Source organism: Trematomus bernacchii, unplaced genomic scaffold, assembly GCF_902827165.1.
Source record: "Trematomus bernacchii unplaced genomic scaffold, fTreBer1.1, whole genome shotgun sequence".
Classification (NCBI taxonomy): Eukaryota; Metazoa; Chordata; class Actinopteri; order Perciformes; family Nototheniidae; genus Trematomus; species Trematomus bernacchii.
In genome coordinates this window covers 15803506-15825389 of record NW_022987648.1, presented here as the reverse complement: position 1 = coordinate 15825389, position 21884 = coordinate 15803506, and the positions used below count along the sequence as shown (strand labels likewise).

At 39.3% G+C, this 21884-nt stretch overlaps 1 protein-coding gene across 3 annotated transcripts in view; it reads left to right on the top strand.

Moving 5' to 3' along the window:
- The first annotated feature begins 731 nt into the window (after positions 1–731).
- Positions 732–21884, top strand: part of LOC117485873 (dehydrogenase/reductase SDR family member on chromosome X-like) — a 38888-nt gene continuing 17735 nt past the window's right edge. Inside the window, exons 1-2 of one of the 3 annotated variants that reach the window (XM_034134575.1) lie at positions 732–1288; positions 16010–16117. In XM_034134575.1, coding sequence (XP_033990466.1) covers positions 16012–16117 — 106 coding nt within the window. In that variant the 5' untranslated portion in view covers positions 732–1288; positions 16010–16011. Of the gene's footprint in view, positions 1289–14500; positions 14652–16009; positions 16118–21884 lie in introns of those variants that run through there. The other 2 variants (XM_034134574.1, XM_034134576.1) reach the window with 2 other exon arrangements.

Genomic DNA, 21884 nt, shown 5'->3' with positions numbered 1-21884 from the left:
ATGAAGCACGATACCATTAGTGAGGCAACATAAAACATTTGTTTCATGCAGTCAATATGGGGTGATTGTAAAAGCTACAACCTTAGTCTACACTTTAGTACTCTGCATTTTTCCTTGCTAAAGTTAAACGACAAACCGATTTTCCTATTTGTTAATGACCATGTTATTGCAAAAGTCAAATTGAAGGTATAGCCTATAGGCCTCGGTGTTCGCTAGAAAGAAGGAGAGAAGATGCCCCTTCAAAAAACACACACAAACAATATCAAACAGCTTCTTCAAAAATAACCATTTCGTTTAAAATAGTTTATCTCCTGCAAAGATAGCATGACACCTACGTTTTTTCCCCATTACATTTCTAAACCATTTGCCTTTTTTATGGGATTATTGTGGGATTAGTTATTTTTGAAATGGTGCAACAGTAGCAACCTTATGAGAATTACCCTATGTAAATTAGCAATAAAGGGCAGATCAAGTGGAAGAGGGGTTTAGTGCAATAACCATCTGGATTCATCTACTAATCCTTCCGACTGACAGCTTTGCTTCAAAAAGGGATACTGAGGGTCTTCATAAAATGATAGCCTGTCATGCCGAGCCATCACACAGACACACACACATTCACACACACAGACACGCACCGCCGTGAAGAATACTAATCAACCTGTTTGCAGAAGCTCGGCGCACAACTTTCATCCATCGTGTGTCAAGAACTCTCTGCAGGATTTCCTCCAAACCTCCACCTGCTGAATTTCATCGGGTTTCAGTAGTCTTCTCTGTCTCTCTCTTCCCTGTCTGTGTCTCTTCAGAGCGACAGACAGCCGGAGAGAGTGAGTCTGAGGACATACAGCTCACTCGTGCGTCGCTTCCAAGAGGGAAGCCCCCCACGCGTTGCGCGCTGAGATCGCCGGTAGAAACTCGAGTGTGCACGTGCGACAGGCTATAAATGTGTGTGTTCGCGCACGATACAGCCCCGGACTCCCTCCTCAACAGTTGCTACCGGAGCGGCGGAGAGGAGCGGTGGAGAGCGAGAGAGACAGCAGACTGAGGACGGACGGACGCGGAGCTCCACGCCGCTCTGCCCGGCTCTGCTCCTGACATGCACTCGATCATCTCTCCGGTGACCAAGGCCATCCTAGTAGCGCTCTTCATCTTCGCGATACTCCTCATCCTCTATGTAATCCTTTGGTACATTTGCAGAGACGTGGACTGCGACCACGGAATTTGAGGATATTCCAAACGGCAATACCGGGAATTTCTCAATGGGGCGCACAGAAGAGCCCAGGGTCATCCCGTAAGTCTGCCTTTTTTTTTTGTAATGTCTTTCCTGATGTGTATGGCTGTTTCTAGGTTATCTGTGTGTGGGTGTGTGTTCACGCGCTTTTTGGTCGTGCGTAATGTTAAATGCGCTTTGGTAAGATCAAGTGCGTCTCCACCGGCACGAGGGATCCCAAACCCGAAATGAGCAGAGCCCCAAATTCCTTTCTGTTCAACTTGGCAGCGGCCGTCTATCGATACCGGCTCATGTTTTAGAGAGCCGGCGTTGTATCTGACAGTGGATTCTCAAAGGTGATACAATGTCATCAGAGGATATCGAACTGACGCGTGTGTGGGCTATCAATTGATGGATTGGGAAGACCACCGGTGACATTGCGGTAAACGGCGTGGGTGTCCCTTAAGGTCAAGAACAACAGTGTTTACATGCAGGTTGCCAATATTGTGTTGTTCTCCTCTTCCTCCTCCTCTTCCTCCTTCGGTATATCTGCAACATTAGTTCATGTTCAGTTCATCTTGGTCTCTGAGGATGCTTCCACATTTTACATCCAAAGAGATAACAGGATTATCTCTATTGGCTCCTGCACGTCTAATTCCTAATCTGTTTTGTGCCATGTTTGTGACTCCTTATCAAGAAAACGCCGCTAATGCTTTTACGCATAGCGCATTTATATTCCCCATGACATCAGTGAGCTTGTTTAACAACATGAGATGTCCGATGTTAAGAAAGATGCTCTCACATTTACTTTTACGCACACACACACACACTCGCAAGCGCACAGCATCCCTGCACGCTTAATAAAGGACTTCTCAATATTGCAGGCACGTTGCCCCAATGCCCACATGCTGTCACATGGTCCATAAAGCTATTAAACATGTGAGATATGATATGATGCCATTTTTCATCCGAGTCTAAATGCATCTCAGGCAAACCATAACCAGGAAAAATAACAAAATGTGCAAGCGGATAATGTGAAGGACAAACCAAGGACATTTTGCGTTTGAATGTTTTTAAGGACATTCAATTAGGAATATAGTGAGGAGTATGCACATCAACACCCAGTATCTATTTCCTAATTTGCACAAAACAGTTTACTCATCTTATAGGTTCCTGTGAATCTTTAAGACATATGTTCGTTATATGTTGTGATATGAAAGAAGGATGGCCTTTTTTCTGTAAAAGAAACAGGGACATATTTTAGTGATTGCTGAATGATATCCGCTGACTGCAGCTCATATGAGTTTAACCACCTTTTTAAGGAGCATCACATCACTATTTTACATCTTAACACCTCAGAGGATTTAAACAGCCGAGCATCTCCCCTAACTCGGAGAGAAAGTGCAGGTTTAGGCTTAACATTTTTAGATCTTCTTATTTTGAACACCACCACACTCTAGTACTTAAAAATCCATAAGCTTCCTAAATGCTGGATGCAGCCATGAGGAAGGAACCCCGCAGCCTCCTAAACTGTTTGTGTGTATCTCTCGCCGAGAAAAGGAGAGAGAGCCTGGTCTCTAACCAGACTACAAAATGATTCCTGTCAGCCATGAGTAGATCAAGCCAGTATCTGCCCTCAACACGCAAACACACACGCAAGCCAAAACACTACAAATCAACTGTTAATGACAGTCCTGACTCTATATGGCCTTAAATAGTGAGCGAAAAGGTTTGACAACTGCTTAAACTGATGGTGTCTGTTTAAACTGGTGCCCTGGATTGTGTGTGTGTGTGTGTGTGTGTGTGTGTGTGTGTGTGTGTGTGTGTGTGTGTGTGTGTGTGTGTGTGTGGTGTGTTGTGTGTGTGTTGTGTGTGTGTGTGTGTGTGTGTTGTGTGTGTGTGTGTGTGTGTGTGTGTGTGTGTGTGTGTGTACCAGCATGGGAGGGGGTTAAACACTGACATGCTCCAGAATGACAGATGAAAAAAAGAAAGAAAGTGGAGCAGGGAAGGCTCAGAGGGACTCAGTATGGGAGAGACAGGTGTGTGTGTGTGTGTGTGTGTGTGTGTGTGTGTGTGTGTGTGTGTGTGTGTGTGTGTGTGTGTGTGTGTGTGTGTGTGTGTGTGTGTGTGTGTGTGTGTGTGTGTGTGTGTGTGTGTGTGTGTGTGTGTGTGTGCCTTTGCATGCCTGTGAGCAAGTTTATTGACAATGTTTTCTTTCATTAAAAAACATCTGCAAACTGTAATGTACCAACTGCGTATGGTTTATATCATAGCCGCGGGAAGTCATTTTACTTAGGGGGTGCGGTGAATTGTCAAGGGGGAGGGGGGTGCTAGTGAACTGTCAACAGGGGGGGGGGTTGCCTCGCTGTGGGGACACGGTGGACCTCTGTCGCCGGTCAGCGCAGCTTCAATGATGCCGGTCGTTCTGTGATTCTAGGGGGTGCTGCAACACCCCTACTTCCTGCGGCTATGGTTTATATAGCGAAAGTGACCTAAGAAGTTAATAAAATAATAATTTTACAGAATAAATTGTATCCTAATATTTTCAACTTTTATTGCGGAAAGATTATCTGGTTTTAATTTATCCCACAAACACAACATAAATAATAAACAGTTCTGATGATTTAGGACGCAAAGAAGCACCCGCAGTGGGAACGGTTCAGGTATGTTAATACACCTTGATAGATCCAAGTTCAATTGAGATTAAATTCATAAAATATGTAAGAATAAAACTAAATTATTAAAGTTCAAGGCCGTGGAGTGGGGATTTGTTATCCTATTATGGCCTCACGATGTTCATAAACTTCCAAAGAATGAGTGTGTGTGTGTGTGTGTGTGTGTGTGTGTGTGTGTGTGTGTGTGTGTGTGTGTGTGTGTGTGTGTGTGTTTATGCATCAGTCGCTCGTTATCACAAATCATTTATAACGGACAGAGAGGTCCTTATGCTAATAATTCTAGTCCTCTACAGTACTGCCTTCATAAATATGGATATAGTCACAAAGGTTTCCCATCATCAAACTATAAATGTGACTTTAAAGGTCAGGAGTTTTTATTTGTGTTGCTGAGATGTGGCTTTTAAGGTCACAGAGCAGAAGCTGCATCAACAGCTGACGAGAAGGTAGCGCACATCTGTTAAAAGAAGTCTGTGATGCTTTTGTTTGGCTTTGACTGTGAACAATTCATTATTCTTTATTTCTATTTTTGTATTTGTCCTTCAAGCTTTGAAGAGCTGCAAATATGGTTTAGCATACTGATGATAACTTAGCTTCCAATGTAGACCTGCATCATTAATCACCATAACAAGAACAAATACAGGCCGACAACTTCTAGCTACTGAATAAATGAAACCATCATATACATGTAATGAAAAACTGAAATCTGAGAAAAACTGAAACAAAAGAAAAAATCTATAAAATGAACCTTAAAGTTGCAGATCGGTGTTAGTTAAACCTTCTGTTTCCTAAATTAATAATAACGTTTCTGAATCTTTTTATTTATTGAGGTCAGAGGTCAAGGTGAACATTGCTGAAGCTGGAGGGTCCACGTCTGGCTCAATGATACGAAAGTAGGATACTCAATGTTAGAGTGACTTTGACATGACTTGTTGCGTAATTACATCGTCAAACAAATACTGTTTGTAACATGTGCCATTATAAGTGTTAAATAATAGTTAAACAACATTGAGATATTCATTGGACTCCCAGTAGGCTCCATTTCCCTAAAATGTGCTCTTCTATACCCTGAATAATCCAAATCAAATGCTCTTTCCTTGTTCAAGATGGAATTGAACCATCTTCTCTTTATGATTTGGATAATGTAATGGGTTATTATAGCCATAAAAAACTCTAAACTCTAAATGAATCTATTTTAGAAAGTTACAGAAAGTTGTACAATACTCTCACAATATTGAACAGTTATTATCTGAAAAACGATATTTGCTCTTTATTCCTGCTGAAAAAAGCATTGCGGTTGTGGTAATAGTTTGGATAGATGTTTGACAATGGTTTATATGTTGCAAAAAATTAATTATGAAGGTGTGGTTTGTTAAATGCAAGTTGTAGAATACAAATAATATAAATCAATTATAAAAAAGTAAGCTGCATTATTAATATTTTACTTTTTATTTGTTCCGTTCTTGTGTGTCCTCCTGTGTGTGTTTCTCTGTATAGAAGACCCTTCCTCTATTCTCCTTATTCTATCCCCATACTGTAGCTGTGTGGTCATTTAGGGGAATTGGATTTAATTTATTGAATGTGCAATTATACATTCAAGGTTTGTTGAATAACAATGTTACCTTGAGGTTATGTTTATTTGTTTGTCTGTCAGTGAGCAGGAGTTCTCTAAACGTGCTCTGAGTGTAAATTAAATCTTGTAGAGGGTTAGGCATGGAGCCAAGGAATAAGTGACTTGTGTTTGGATCAGATCCACGTCCAGGAAATTTAACAAGGCACTCTTAACAGTGTGACATTGAACATTTTTACCTTTTTATGTGAACTACAACACTGGAGCAAGTATCCATAGTTGTCCATGTCATCCATGTACTGCACTCTAAAGCATATACGAGATAAAAATAATAAACATTTTGTATAATTAAGATAAAACTACTTGTGTTCTCTACCAACTGGAGTCACACTAATAAATTGTCTGAATTTAGTTTAGAAACATAACCCATTCAATTGCCTACAAGAAGCACTTAAAAAGGGCATTTGGACATAACTTTACAAAATGTAAGTGATTGCATTCCATTTGTTTTTTCAAGTTCTATTATATATTGTATCAACCTCGAAAAGCCCTGGGCTCTACTTCTTACAGTATTTACATTTACTCACGTAAAATCAAAGGTAGAGACAGACTTGTATTCTGGGCAGAGAATAACTGCTTTGATGGTGTGCCACCTTTTTGTATTTCAAGTAGCTGATTTTTTATGTTGAGCACCCACTCTCCATGCAATGGACACTTGTTGTGATATTTTCCCCTGATGTATTACATCAGCACTACATGCCAGGAGCATCCTATTATACATCATCTCTCTCCTCTACTGCTGTCTAGAGTTTGTAATTTTGTGAATGAAAAAAATATCATTGTATATTTTTAACTTTTTGATGGAATGATTTTTTGCTTTTTTTGTTCTTGAGAGGCTTCTTACTCCATTCCTTTCAGCTCTCAACTGCAGTCTCATAAAAGCAATTCCCCCCCAAAAAAACCTTATTAAAACTGCACTATATCCTATAGCCTCCCTTAACCTAATCACTATTCTAACCTTTACCTCAAAACCAAGTCAGAGTCCTCAAACTGCACCTTAAAGGGATTGTGAAGCTTTTTCGAGGATGACCTGACATCACAAATATGCCCTCTTTCTAAAACTCAAATTGGCTCTCAGGAAGACAGAAGCAATGGAACACGCATACCTCAAAGCCATAAAAATAGATTGTGAGTGACTCAGACGTTATGTAAAGTCCATCTCTGATAGGGCCGCCTGGGGCTGTTTATGTCAGTTTGGCTTGACGGCACTGGAGCTGAGGTGACACGTGTCTGCTGTGTCCGAGTTTCAACACACACTCACCACAAACACGCACACACTTTTCCCAGATGATGCGTGCCAGCCTCCCCCCGTTTCACTCTTCCTATCTTTTTCCTCTCCTAAGCCAACATTCCCCAGTGTGTGTGTCCCAATGGACAGAGATGTGATACAGTCAGCGTTATGGACTCCCTGCAGCCCAAACAGCAAACATCATTAGCATTTGAGCGCAGACTTGGAGGGAAACACCACGGCAGACGTGAATCACATCCTCTTTCCCTCTGGCGGGGTGGATGGTTCAATCAATACTGGTAAACACGATTTAAAACTGGAGCCAGACTGATGCTTCAGCTTTCTCTTTACTCTCTTTAACACCTGCACTAGATTCTTATGCTGAAACCTTTACTTGTATTAATGATAATGAGACATTTTAATCATCTCTCATGCAAATATATTTCCACCCCCTTTTAACCTGGGTACAGGCTTTTCCGTCCGTTAAATTCATTAGGGAAACACTACAGTGAGTGTTTTATGAATAATTGGAAAGGCCTTTTAGTTTGAAAATATCACATTTAAATATCTTAATTTAGCCAAAAAGGTTTTTGTTGTCAACCAATAACCAACCACCTTCTACTTTGGGTGAAGGTGGATCAAGGTGGATGATTGTCATAGTAGTGTACACTTTGTATTGAATGCTGTAATGATCTTACTGTCATACTACAAATTATCAGGGGAGGCATCACATTCAGACGGGTGATATCTGATTTAATTTTCTCTGTGTCAGTCTATGTATGTGTGTGTGAGAGATAGATAGAGTGTGCTGGTGTGTGTGTATGAAGCTGCATGACTGAGCCGAGGCATATGAGTTGTCGGGTTAAACAGAGGGGTAGGTGAAGGGCTTGAAGCCAAGGAAGCAGAAGACACACAAACATAAACACACCATAACGTCTCTGTGTGTGCTCATAGCGCTTTAGGGAGAGACAGAAAGAGAGAGCAAGAAATAAAAAAAGGCCCTTCGCAATCCTGAGTCAGTGACAACAGGTTTCAGAAAAACAGAGGCACGCACACACTGACTCCCAGATTGTTAAATTAAATGTGTTAAATACTGTGTGTCTGCGTTTGAGCGTGTGTGTGAGTGTGTTGCACAGATTTAATGACATACTTAATTGGTGCAAGCAAATATCCCTCCCACTGCTCCTCATTCTACATCCACTAATGGAATGGCATCCTCTCCCCAAAGACAGTAAGGAGAGTTTCGGATGTTTTTGATGAACCTTTAGTGCGCACACACACAACCACACACACTGATTGCTGTCGTCACAAGATGAATTAATGGCACACACAACTAGCATAATTAATTCTAAAATATCTGCACATGAATGCATCGGAATAAAAAAAGAAGGCAGTATTACAAATGTAGATGTTTTAATTAAAAAAGCATCGACAGGTGAATTCAGTCTCACAATAGTAATGTTGTAACGATCAGTATTACTTAATTAATGCATTTGACTACTAACTGATTGATAGGTACAATTAGTAACTACAGTATGTATAACTTTAAGGAAATCCCCAAAACGAAAGTGTCGATTGTTATTTTTGCTGCATTTGTGACTTGTTTTGTTTCAAATGTCTGTAAGTCAAAAAGAGATGACACGAATCTAATAGCTGATGTGAATACAGGATGCTGTTATGCTGTGTGCAGTCGGCCAGCGCAAACACTTGCAGAAATCTTAGGTTTCACTTTCATGTTTACAAGCTGGCCTTTGGCTCATCTCCCCATGGAAAGCCTGTGGCGACTGCAGCTGAGGCGACACAATTACCAAATCTGTCCACGTACAGTCCTCTGCCTATTCCCACCCTCGGCTCCTACGGTAGTGCACAGGCAGCCATCTGTTGCGGGGGATCGCTCTCTGAATTGCCTCTCCTGAGGATTCTTCCATTCTTTCTCCTTCTTACTGTTTAAGTATTAGTTTTTATAGAGAGCTGTTGTTGAGTTGAAACACCATGCAGTTGTGGGTAGAGCCCCGTGGGACACTGTCGGTGGAGGCCCTTTCACACATGCACCGCAACCCTGAACTTATCTAGATGTTACCCAATGGATCTGTACTGTTTTTGAGATCTCCAATGGTTAAATCATTCCTTCAAGACATCCAACATACTTTACCATTCCAGCTTCTGAGTACAGAACCCTCGCTGAAAAAAAATAAGTGTACATTTACAGTACAATAGCTGCAACCACGTACGTGTGCATGCATTCACACTATGGAGGGATGAAACCCCTCTTTAATGGTCACACATGCAGAGCACACAGCACACACAGTGAAATTTGGCCTCTGCATTTAACCCATCCTAGTACCAGGACTCCTGGTCCAGGAGTCTAGTACTAGGAGCAGTGGGCAGCTATTGTACAGCGCCCGGGGAGCAATGGGAGTGAGGGGGGAAGGGGGGTGTCCGGTGCCTTGCTCAAGGGCACCACGGCAGAGCCCAGGAGGTGAACTGGGACCTCTCCAAGTAGCAGTCCACACTCCATATTTAGGTCTGTTCAGGGACTTGAGCCGACAACCCTACGGCTCACAGTCCAAGCCCCTACTGACTGAGCCACTGCCATTTGACCTCTATGCAAATTTTAGGTCAAAGTCTTCGGCCACCAAAGAGTAGAAAAATGTCCATGGACTGACGATTAGAGCGAGCTACAATAGTGGTGGTGGTCAAAATAAAACAAAATAGGCCTAAAAATGTAATAGACCATTTTCAAGCAGTAATGTTTGAACTTTGACACAAAATCATAACTGTACATTCATTATGGCTCAATTACAGTAGTTTTCCAGTTAAGCCTTATCAGCGAGAGAGTATGAAAAAGACATGGAACTGGTTTAACTGCATGAAATATGTTTTGAATGTAAAGTATATTTTGATAAAGCAGCTAAAAAAGACAGAAAGCTGTCCGAAACACAGAGCCATATGCTTGATATTGCAAAAAAATGCTCACATGCTGTCTCATTTGGTGCATATATCCTGCAGCTCTGGTGCAGTCTCTGAGCTTCAAGTCCATCTTGATTGTCTGCCTCTCAGAGAAGGGAGACGTCTCATCTCAAACCGGAGAAAACATCCGGATCAATTCACACAAGCTGTTGCACTCTGGAGCCCAAATACCTCATGATACATCTGGAAAATCCCCTTTCTTCACAATATGACACCTTACCTGCCATCTCCTCGGGGCTGATCAGTAACGAAAACAAACGCGAAGCAAAGTGCTAAAAAACAGTGTGTCAAAACAATCCTATTTAGAAACTGTTTCTTGCATTTTCTGCTAAAAATATCCAACATCCTGCAACTTATTTTCTCACAAGGAATACATCTATGTGAAACATGAAATAAAGATTACATTTTAACTGGCAGGACACCCACATACACACACACACACACACACACACACACACACACACACACACACACACACACACACACACACACACACACACACACACACACACACACACACACACACACACACACACACACACACACACACACACACACACACACACACACAGGGATCTCATAGAGTTGCTGTCAAACCAGATTTTCTAAATAAGACAGCCAGCCAGTGGTTGTCATATAGGACTAGGTGACTGTTGTTTGAAGCTATTTGGATGCTGCTCACATGTCATTTACATCACACACCCTCCTGTCATTTTCTGTTCCCAGCACATCTTCATTTGTGTGTGTGTTTATGTGTGTTTATGTGTGTAAAGGGCTGTCTTTCTGATATCCCATCATCCCAAATAATCCTCCCATAGTCATGCGTGAGATGCGATTTCCTTTAAACAATAGCTGGCCATCTCGCCTCGCTGACCCACAATCTCTCAGGCTGCAGCAGAACAAACACTTGCGCACACACAAACACACACACGTCCTCTTAGCTTGCGTTAACAACTACACATACACATTTGAAAATACCCACACAGCCTGCACGGCTCAGCCTCCATCTGGGCAGTGGTGATGACACTGTCCCTTTATGTTGCTGTTCATTTAACTGCCTTCAAAGCAGACTTTAATAACTGGGGCCAAGTGCATATCAGTGCTGCTGTTTTTGGCCTGACTGGAAAGCAGGCAAGGCACAAACTAATGCTAAGGATTTCCCTGCCAACAGAAAATAAGGGACGTGATTGTGAATACTCCAGACCTGTCTTAACATAAATGATAGTAATTTGGTGGAAAAGAATACTTGCCGAGTTTGGTTGGCCTACTTTGAGTGCCATAGATAATTCAGCTAGCTCCTTGTGTATATTATTGGTAAATTGGTGGGGAAATATTTAGTAAATGTGTATATAGTGGTAGTAAATCGTTTGCTTACATAAAGATAATGGTATGTGCCAGCCAATGAAGATCTGAGGCCTCCTATAAAAAGCAGTCAGTGTTGTTGAGAAGGGTGTTGTATACTGTGTGGATGGTGGAGGGCAGCCATGTGCTCACAGTGGATGCAAAAATAAATCAGTTTTCTATGGAAAAACCCCAACCTGCCTGCTTCTCCTATTTTTCCTCCATGGCCGCTTGGGCATTCTAACAAGTCATCACAGCAGTAGGCTGCCCGTTCACATTTTGGGGATATGAATCCCAATTTTCATCACAAAACGATATGATGCAGATTCACTGGGTGAACATCGTATTGCTGATATCACAGTCTGCCACAATACGATTACTATTTGGTTTCATTCATTCACTTTTAACAATCAGTTGCAATTATGTCAACTCACAAAAAAGCTACTACAATCGATTCAACAACCAGAACCTGTTTCTTTTCAATTCTGCACACATTTCGATTTTAAGCATCTAATTTCTTTAATCAGTGGCTGGTAATTTATTCTATTCTTATTGAAGTGTTGCTCAGAGGTATGTTTTTTTTTCTTCTGCACATTCAGTTTTTTTGCAACCCATTCATACCAAATATCATCCATTATATAGAGCCCCTTTTCACAGCCTCAAGGAATAAAAGACTGTTCAAAAATGTAGAGTGGCCCTCTCAGCCATCTGACTGTACCAAATTAAGCTTTTGTGGCAAGCAAATCCATACTTTTAAATGGTAAAGTAGATTCAGTGATAACCCTTAATCAGCTTTCACTCTCACACAGGACTTACATATTAAACTAACAACATGTAGGTCATTACATTTTAACATTGCTGACAGGGAAGGTGAATCTTGTAGTGAATCCCTGGTCGCTTCACAGTCCTCAATTACACACATTGAGTCATTAATGTTACTAATTTCAGCTGAGCTTCGTGGGAGGATATGCCTCGCTCAAAGAGAGGTGGTTGAATGATTGCCATTCATTTTAGAAACCCAAACATTAAGCATACATTTGAAAGGATGCTCCTATGAAAGGAAAACATTTGTATGTATTCACAGTAAGGCTTTTAGCATCTTGGCAAAATGTGATCACTTGCTAAAACAGCAAAAAATCACTGTTCCCCAAAGCTCTGAGGATGAGGTAGAGATGACAAACTTGGATGCAGAAAACATAGTAAACCTCAAAAGATAAAATCAATGACTTATGTAATATTTCATCTTTACATTTAAATCTTATAAGCCCATTAAAAATGTTCTCAGTGGTATAGTTTGGCATGAAGTGTCAGTATCTCTGGAAGTGGTGATTAAAGCTGTAATCGACACTCTTATGATTATGCTGAACATATTTATTTTATTGCATCTTCAGGCTACTAAACTTAAGAAAATGTATAGCCTATTTGAAAACTAAGGATCAGATATCAGAAAGAAAATATATTATTCACAGCTGAAGTTCTATCTGACTTTATATCACAGCAGCCTGACTAGCCTCTGATAAAAGTAGACTGGTGTGATGGACGTAAGTGATCCCAGGAGAGGGAATCATAAAACCTCCACCAGTCAGACACAGTGCAGGCGAAGGGCTGCAGACTATGGAGGACGGAACATGACTTAAGTATAAATAAATAAATGTGTAAATAAATGTATGAAGAAATACAGGAATAAATACGTAAATAAATAAATACAGGAATAAATAAATGACGAAATAAATACAGAAATAAATAAATGTTGAAATAAATACACAAATAAATAAATAAAAGAATAAATAAATAAATAAATGCATAAATAAATATGGAAATAAATACACCAATGTATAAATAAATAAAAGTCAAAAATAAAACAGAACACACGTTATTATATATCTTTCATATATTTCTACATTTACGCGACATACATTTATTTATTTATGTGTCCGTATGCTAATGAGGTGAGCGGTCCTAACCTCAGTCTGAAGCAGGATTGGTTACAGGAGTGTGTGATGTGATCATTTCTGGCAGAGGGCTCTACTAACGCCTGGCTAACCGCGCTGATTCGAATGCAGGAGCTTTACTGTTTAGCCCTTATCTTTATACATCCATGGTTTATCCACAGTTGTAAGGATTATTTATGGGTATTGGTTTAAGAGCCATTGGAGATCATTAGCGGACCATTTAGAGAACGGAGAACCAAAAGACTATGTCCAGTTTCGTGTGGAACGATGTATAGAGGACTTGGCTCAGCTCGACATGGATGTGGATGTTAACCCAGCTGTGTTTGAAAGTCTTCAAGAGGTTGCCCGCCAACTTGAAATCCTCTCGGAAACAGAGGAGGCGACCCTTGGGCGTCCATCTTACATGTTGCCCCCAAACGTTATTGAAGCACATCTTCGTTGGGGGCACACCGCTGGGGACATCGCGAACGGGTGTGCGAAAGAACAATTATTAAAGAAGCCATTATTAGCGAGTTGCCGTGGGTGTACACTGTACACAGAATGAACAGATGTGACTTGCCACGAATCTCTTGCTTCTGCCTGGCTCCAACAATTGGCGAATCCTGCTTCAGACTGAGGTTAGGACCGCCCACCTCATTAGCATACGGACACATAAATAAATAAATGTATGTCGCGTAAATGTAGAAATATATGAAAGATATATAATAACGTGTGTTCTGTTTTATTTTCGACTTTTATTTATTTATTTATACATTGGTGTATTTATTTCCATATTTATTTATGCATTTTTATTTATTTTTATTTTTTTTATTTGTGTATTTATTTCAACATTTATTTATTTATTTCGTCATTTATTTATTCCTGTATTTATTTATTCCTGTATTTATTTATTTATTTACGCATTCATTTATTTATTCCTGTATTTATTTATTCCTGTATTTATTTATTTATTTACACATTTATTTATTTATTTATACTTAAGTCATGTTCCGTCCTCCATAGCAGACAGGAGCTGTAATGCTGCTCCAGAAACATGTTCCTAAAGCCTATCTTGAGATATTACGGATCGGATCAAACTAGGGTGTCATGCCTCTTTTGCTTCTGTCATTTGTGACCTCTTTGGCAGCAGTTAATGAGATAGTCAGTTAGCTGAAGGGAGCAATATGCTGGGTGGATCTACAGAGAAGGATCATACGGCACATCAGGCAGCAAAGCGGCAGTAAAGAGGCCCCTCAATCAAACACTTATCCCACCTCCCCTATAGATAAGTGATGGATAGCTGCAGGGGGGGCATTTTCTTTCAAGGTCAACCAATCAGTTACTGGGCTGTAAGAGCTATTAGTCAAGTAGAAAGCCCTTTTCACATTCAGTATGAGTTGGTATTATTACAATAACTTTAACGTTGTCCACTATGTGTCTGTCGACAAGGAGGGAAGCGAGGATGGACGACTTCATATTGGAACGTATCCCATAGACGGAACTGCTCTTTCTACCCGGAGCTGTTCCTCCACTGCACTGCTCACCCAGTGACAGCTCCAGGCAGAGATGTTATCCGCTATCCGGTGTTATCTTCTACCAATTATCAAACTTTACCTGCTTGCTTTGAAGGTCCTGCTGGTTCAGCTGCTCAGCAGACCTTTCAGGCTGCCAGGTGCGTTTAACTCTCGATACGTTGTTGTGGTGCACTTCCGCTGAATAGTGTCACACTCCGTAACGGGGCAACCTTTAGTCCTCAGAGTCATGAACGTTAGATAGCTGTTAGTGACTGGCTTAGTTATTTAAATATTACATGAAGGCAATTGAAACACCCAGCGTGCAGGAGGCTAACGTTAACGTAATGTTAGCAATGTTAACGTTAGCTAACATTAGTTGGAGAGAAGTAGCAACATGAGTCAAATGAAAGGTTGTCTTGTTTGTTATGTTTGGCGAATTCACCAGAAGAGCTTAACAGTCCATACTTTTCTCACATAATGTATTTTAAAGTGTTTGCATTTGTCGCAAATTGATATTGGTTTAATCTCCACTTTTTACAACAAAGTTTGGTAAACAGATACAGAACGTGTCTTTGCTACGGGTAGATGAAAATGCTTGACTGACAGTACACAACTGATTATTAACCAATGAAATACAGTAGATATTGCTAAAAGAAAAGTTCAATCATTTAGTTTGAATGTAATTGGAAACTATTTGTGTTGTTTGAATTAAGAGGTTTATTTATTTACGCTGAGTCAGAAGTAAGACATGCACAACAAATCACTTGTGTTTTGATTTATATAAATTACTATCAACTTTGGTTCTAAGTTGGCCCTAGGCTCTGGAACACTCTGCCCCTCCATGTGAGGTCGGCCCAGACCCTAGGGGTTTTTAAATCTAAACTAAAAACACACTTCTTCTCTCTGGCTTTCTAGTTAGAGCGGAGCACGACTCCTGACTTTTCCGTGTGTTTTATTTTTATTTTGTTTTTAAGATATATCTGTTGTAATTTATTGTCGTTTACTGTGATTGTAGTAATGTGTTTTTAATACATGTACAGCACTTTGGCTCGACCAAAAATCGCTTTTAAATGTGCTATATAAATAAAACCTGATTTGATTTGATAAGTTGATCAGTGTACATTTGCAAAAAAGCTTTATTTACCCATGCTCATCATCACACGAAAATCAGTATCTGATGACGACCATGAACAAAAACAAACTTGTTTAGGTATTGTCTGCACATGGCCTGAAAAAAAGAATGTGTCTCATTTAAAGCTTACTGTAATTTACATTACAAAAACAGAGTTTAAGTACCACAGTGAAACTTTAAGACACAAAGTTCTTTGGGAAAGTGAAGGAAAATTGCGCCATAGAATGTAAAAACCCAGATAAAGTCCATCTGAGATTTACAGACCATCTAAAAGTCTTACTACAAGGACTTCTCATATCTTGAAATAGTGGCCTGTCTTGAAGCAGCGTCCTTATCAAATGACATTCTTACTGATATCTGCGTGTCCTCTTCTGCTTCTGCCAGTGATGCCCAGACAAGATGGCAAGGTTGCCATAGTGACAGGAGGAGGCAGGGGAATCGGCTATGAGGTAGTCCGCCACATGGCCAGGCTGGGGGCGCATGTTATCATAGGTACAGTATCAAGCTCTGCACCAATGACACGCAACCAGGACGAAGGGCAAGACACTCAAACCCATGTTATTTAAAGAGGTTGGCAAGCACGTCAATAATAATTATAATAATAACCTTCATATTTGTTGTGCCTTTCAAAACTATAATGTGCAATTTCACACACCAGGCTGGACGCTGTGACAAAATTATTTTTAAATTTGTGTCGCATGATTAATGAAATAATCACCATAGAGGGCAAATTGTGTCCCGGTCAGAATTACCTGTGAATAGCTGCAAACATGACAAAATAATCTGTCAAAGCACTTTCATGCAGGCGCGGAACTGATGGCAGAATTGAGCCTTGTCTCATCACAGATAATGGTGCCACAATCACCGCTAAACAGTCTGAGATTAGTTTCGCCCAGTGCAGCAGCAGTAATACAGGGAGAGGTGAAAAGACTGTCAGCGTAGAGTAGAGGACAGTTAACTGATGGCATGACTTTCAAGGTTACACAAAGTAAGGTAACATAACAACACCTTGAGGAGATTTTTCAATCATTATTGAAAAATCTTTTCAAAATAACTTCACTAACACAGATACAACTATTCACTATTTGTATTGTTACTGTTGTTATCTTTACATTATTTTCTACATGAACATGGATGACAGTGAAGTCACTGGAAATCTTAGTTTCAGATATCTCACATTTTGGATGATAACTTGTCTCAATGACTGGATTCCAAAAGGGTTGAAAGAGAAAACACAAAGCATATGAATCTTTTGGTAATGATGGATTTGAATCAAAATCGATTTTGGATTCAGTACGTAGGGTGCTTATTTCAAGATCTGCTCCAGCTAACCTCTGTGTGGCAAATGATGGCATATAAACAGGTGTGTGTGTGTTTAAAACGTAGGAGTTTGTATATTCAAATCATGTATATCAACTGATTGCAATAATGTCAATACACATGGGCAAATTTAAGACTAAAGGTTATATTTACTTGCCAATTTAAAAAATACATTTCACATAAAATAAACTGATATTTTGTGGAATCTTTTTAATAAAACCACACATTAATGTTGCATCAGTAGCAATGTCTATGTTATTTAGAAGACATTTGTTGTGTATCTATCCATTCAGATAAGAATCATGATTCTGTCATGAATTAATGTCTTTCCCCAACTTTAGACAATACAGTTAATCTCCGAGCAGAATAGAGTGATGTCCATGTCAGTTAGCTTACTGAGCTTCTATGCTACAGATGTATGATCTTATAATAAAGTAATCTGTATTGTTATGTGAACAAAACCACAGCCCTGCAGTGCCAATCATATTTAAGGCTCCCTAAAGTCGCTGTCAGAGGTCCCTTATTAGTATCAGACGGTCAACAACTCATCAGATGCCTTTTGACACCCCGCTGATCCGTCTTAAGGTTTTGGAACAACATCAAAACAGTTTGTTTTCATTATTTTAAAATATGTTCTATGCTCCACCGTGAGATGATGTAATGTCCTTCTGAGCTCTGCTTTTATCAAAAATGTGGTCAATGCAAATGTACCATTATGAAGGGCCGTTTTGCATATTGTTCCATTTACTGGTAATAGCTGATGTCTGCAGATAATTGGAATAGACCCATGTTTTATAAAGTGTGGCTGGTTTATGCCTCATGCCATGATTCTTTTAGTATGTGAAATTCCATCATTTTACTGTGCAGACACACAAATACATTGTAAATAAATACAAAGTCTTAGTAAAAACAGTTGACATCAACAGTATGTATGTATTCAGCATGTGTACTGTATCTATATATACTCTTCCTTCCTTGAAGTGCCATCAATCAGAATCAGAATCAGAAACAGGTTTATTACCAGGTAGGTTGAGACGTACGAGGAATTTGATTTGATGTCATGGTGCATACATAAAAGTAAAAAAATACAGATAGAGTACTTATTTACCAAGAAGATGTACTCTTCTACTCACTCATCATGTATCCCAGGAGCCCCTTGCTGAAATATGTTGACCACATCACCTCTGATGTCTTCCTTGACTTTTTGCTCAGTGCAGTTCAAGGCTTCACCAGTGACTGACTGTTCAGCTCCTTCACACTCTTCAGCAGTGTGTTGAGCCCTCTGACTCTTGGGTCTGAAGTGAATTGCTTAGTGCACATTGATGAATGGCAATAGGCCTCTTTTTGATATGATTTGGATAAATGTTTTTCTCTAAAAACTATTTGCCGTCTGTTGCTATTGATAACAGATGAGTGTTACAGTCTCTTGCTTTAAAATGGATTTGTATTCTTGGCTTGATGTATCAATTTGCCTGTGAGGTACAGTAAGGACGTTTCCGTGGAGCAGTAATCAATGTTGATATATGTGCAAGAGGCTCCGTTTAGCTTCACATGTTAGATATGTAGGCATTTGTTATGTTGTGTTGCAAATACAATATATAAAGCATTATGTCCGAGATACTTATGGCAGAAACTTGTTCTTCAGGGTTGCATGTACAGTAAGTGGACATTCAGTGGGGATGTTTGAAGGAGAGTGCATGCCTTTCTCTTTAGTTTTTTCACTTGGGGGCTAGTGCATAGTGTGCTTCTGTAACCTACTGTTACACAAAAACCTTTCTCTTTGTAAATAAGCAGTAATGCAAGCCTGATTCTAGTTTCAGGGATAATATATTCAGTGGTTACTAAATAAGAAGCTTGAAACCTAAAGTTCTTGCATTTCAAAACTGACACAGTTTTGGGCTCTGGTGATTACAGTCATGAGCAAGTCAGAAAAATACGTGTCACATAGACCTACTCAGCTACTCCGATGCAGAAGGTGTAATCTTACCTTCAGAAGACAAGGATTTTCTGCTTTTTCAGACAACCCTTACTACATTTCTGAGCCAAAATCTCAAACAGTGCTTCTTTTTATTCATTTCATTCAGCTATTAGTTACTAAATGATAGGAAACAAGTGCAGAGTTGCAGTGACATGCACCGAAGGTCCACACTTACAGTAGAGACTCTAGCCCACTTCAACTCATAAGTGTGTATATTTGAATACGTAAACATGAAAATATAAGTCACAATCTGAGGAAAAAGCAAACAAACACTGATTACAATGACAACCATTATGTTAAAGATCTGTTAAAGTGAAAGGCCCTTTATGTTTTGCCTGACAGCATCTGAATCTGTTTATATCCTGATCCGTTACATCTGTAGATTTCTTTGTGGTAGAGACACACAAGTGGTAGGATGGCTTCCTGTTTAATTGTTTCTATTGTTGTGCTTTGTTCTTTTGTCTGGAGGGTTTGGCTGGGGATTTATGTTTTGAGGAAATGCATTTTTCCTTTTCATCTAAGATATCTCCCAGCAACACTCTGCAACTGGCAGCTGAGCTAACTGCCATTAGCATCTTCTCAAACGTACACTCCCATGGGGTTTTAGTCATTTCTGCTGCTACCATTGGACTAACAGGATCCAGTTTGCTCTTTTTTCTGTTTGTAGTCCCCAGTTGGTTTGGTTTCAATTTAAGTCAATCATTAGGTCATCAGAATAAACCACACAACTCTCTCTAAAAGATTTGTAGTGGTGCAGCGTTTCATTTGTATTGTCCAAACAGGGTTTTACATTTTACATTCTGTTGAATTACGTTTTCTACTTTTACTTAATTCACAAATGATTGGCCCATTTAAACAAGCCTTTTGGTTGGCTCATTTATTCAGCTATATCTTATAGGAATTGTGTTCCAAACTAAGCTTTGAGTTCCAAAATCAAATTTGGATGAGGCGGAACAAAACCAAGAAACTAGTTGCATTATGAATTGGTACTTAGAACAACTGTGAAAACAAGAGCCATATAAAGACATGTATTGTAGGGCTGTGCGATTATGGCAAAAATCATAATCACGATTATTTTGGTCAATAATTGATATCACGATTATTAAATACGATTATTCATTGACTTTGAAAACATCCATTTATTGAACTTTTAAATACAAATAATAATTTGAACAGTATCTTTTTAACTGTTGATTTCCCTGAACGTATGATTCAACTGAAAAACCAATACAAAAATAAATGATACATAAATAATATCAAAATAATAAATACCAATAAACAAGATCAACAAATATTTTGGAGCGCACTTCAACAAGCTACTAAACATATATAAATATGATAAATACAAATACTTTGATCAAATATGTTGCAGTGCACTGTCACAACCTAGCAAAGCAAAATAATCGTTTTTTTCGATTATGTTGTTTTCGTAATTGTGGCAGGCCAAAATCGTAATTGCGATTAAAATACGATTAATTGCACAGCCCTAATGTATTGTCCTTTTCTTTATGATTCTGTATATTGCTATAACTTTATCATTTAACCCTGATGCTAATGGATGTGCGAGGACCTGTTCATTGTTGCTGGCAGCTTTCAAATGAATATTATCTGGTTAATTTGCAGCTGGTTGTTTTTATTCAGTCAAGACGACATGGAGGAGAATGAGGAGGCAAGGGGGTGCTTAGCATTAACAGTAGACCATTGCTACTATAAGTTACAGACATTTGCAGTGACAACTACGGTTACTGCCAAGGAACTTTCAAAAAAGCACTCTCCCACTGCAGAATCCAAACGCCTCCAACATTCCGTGCACGGAACAACAATATGATTTCTGTCTCTTGGTTCTCCCTTTTTCATTCAGTTCACGAGCTACAGCTTTATTCATCCAGTCGCAGTGAACATACCGCAATGTCAGAGTATCCTTAGAGACGATTGGTGCAGAACACACAAATTACTTGAGTCCTACGTGATTGCACAAAAATGAATACAAGCTACTGTTGTACAATCTTTATTGAAGCTGATCCTACTGGACACTTAAGTATATCTTTATTTCCAATATCCCCAACTCTTGAGATAATTCATGTGTGGATATTTATGGTAAAGTGGATCCCTCTGGTAATGGAGTGGATGCATATTTCAGATGGAGTGTAAGCATAGTGCTTGTATGAGTAGAATTCATTGTTTGAGCCTCTGCTCTGTCAAACACCAGTTGGATATTAACCAGGATGCAATTACGCTTCAAGGGTTTTTAAGTACATTTTGAATTAAAATGGTTCATTTTGGAGTGTTTTTAAGATGAAATAACATAATTTAAAGTCATTCGAATTGGAAAATGAAGTCTTTGCAGCTGCAAAATATGAAAGGAATGGTATGAATAGAACAAAATTACAGCATGTTATGCAAAGCTGCACCTACTGTACATGTATAGATCCTTCCATAACTATACAAAAAAAAGGAATTAAACAAATATAAAATGTCAAACTATACTCAAATAGCAAATATTCAGTATATCTTCTTGAATAATTTTATATATTAAGAATTATATTTTGGCAAACAACAGTCATTGTGGATAAACTTTGGCCTGCTGTAGGGAACTTCATAGACTTTCAAGAAAACAGGGCAACTTGGTGAATCAGCTTCTTCATGGTTTGGAAAAAAGTAACTCACCTAAATATCAAAACAAGACTTTGTGTTTTCATACTGTTAATGAGACAGATATATTTCAAAACATTGTGGTACGGCACTCTCCTGTGTCCTTATCAGTGCCAATGTCCTACATTTCATAAAGACATGAATGAAGGCCGATGCCAATGACAGAACACTTTATCAGTGCTTCAAATATGCAGAATAAAAGCTGAAAGCATTACTTCATTACTTTAATCTGTGTCATTTAATAAGCTTTAAATTACACATATTCAAATGTGGGTTTAATGAATTGGACTCAGAAAAGAAATCGCCCTT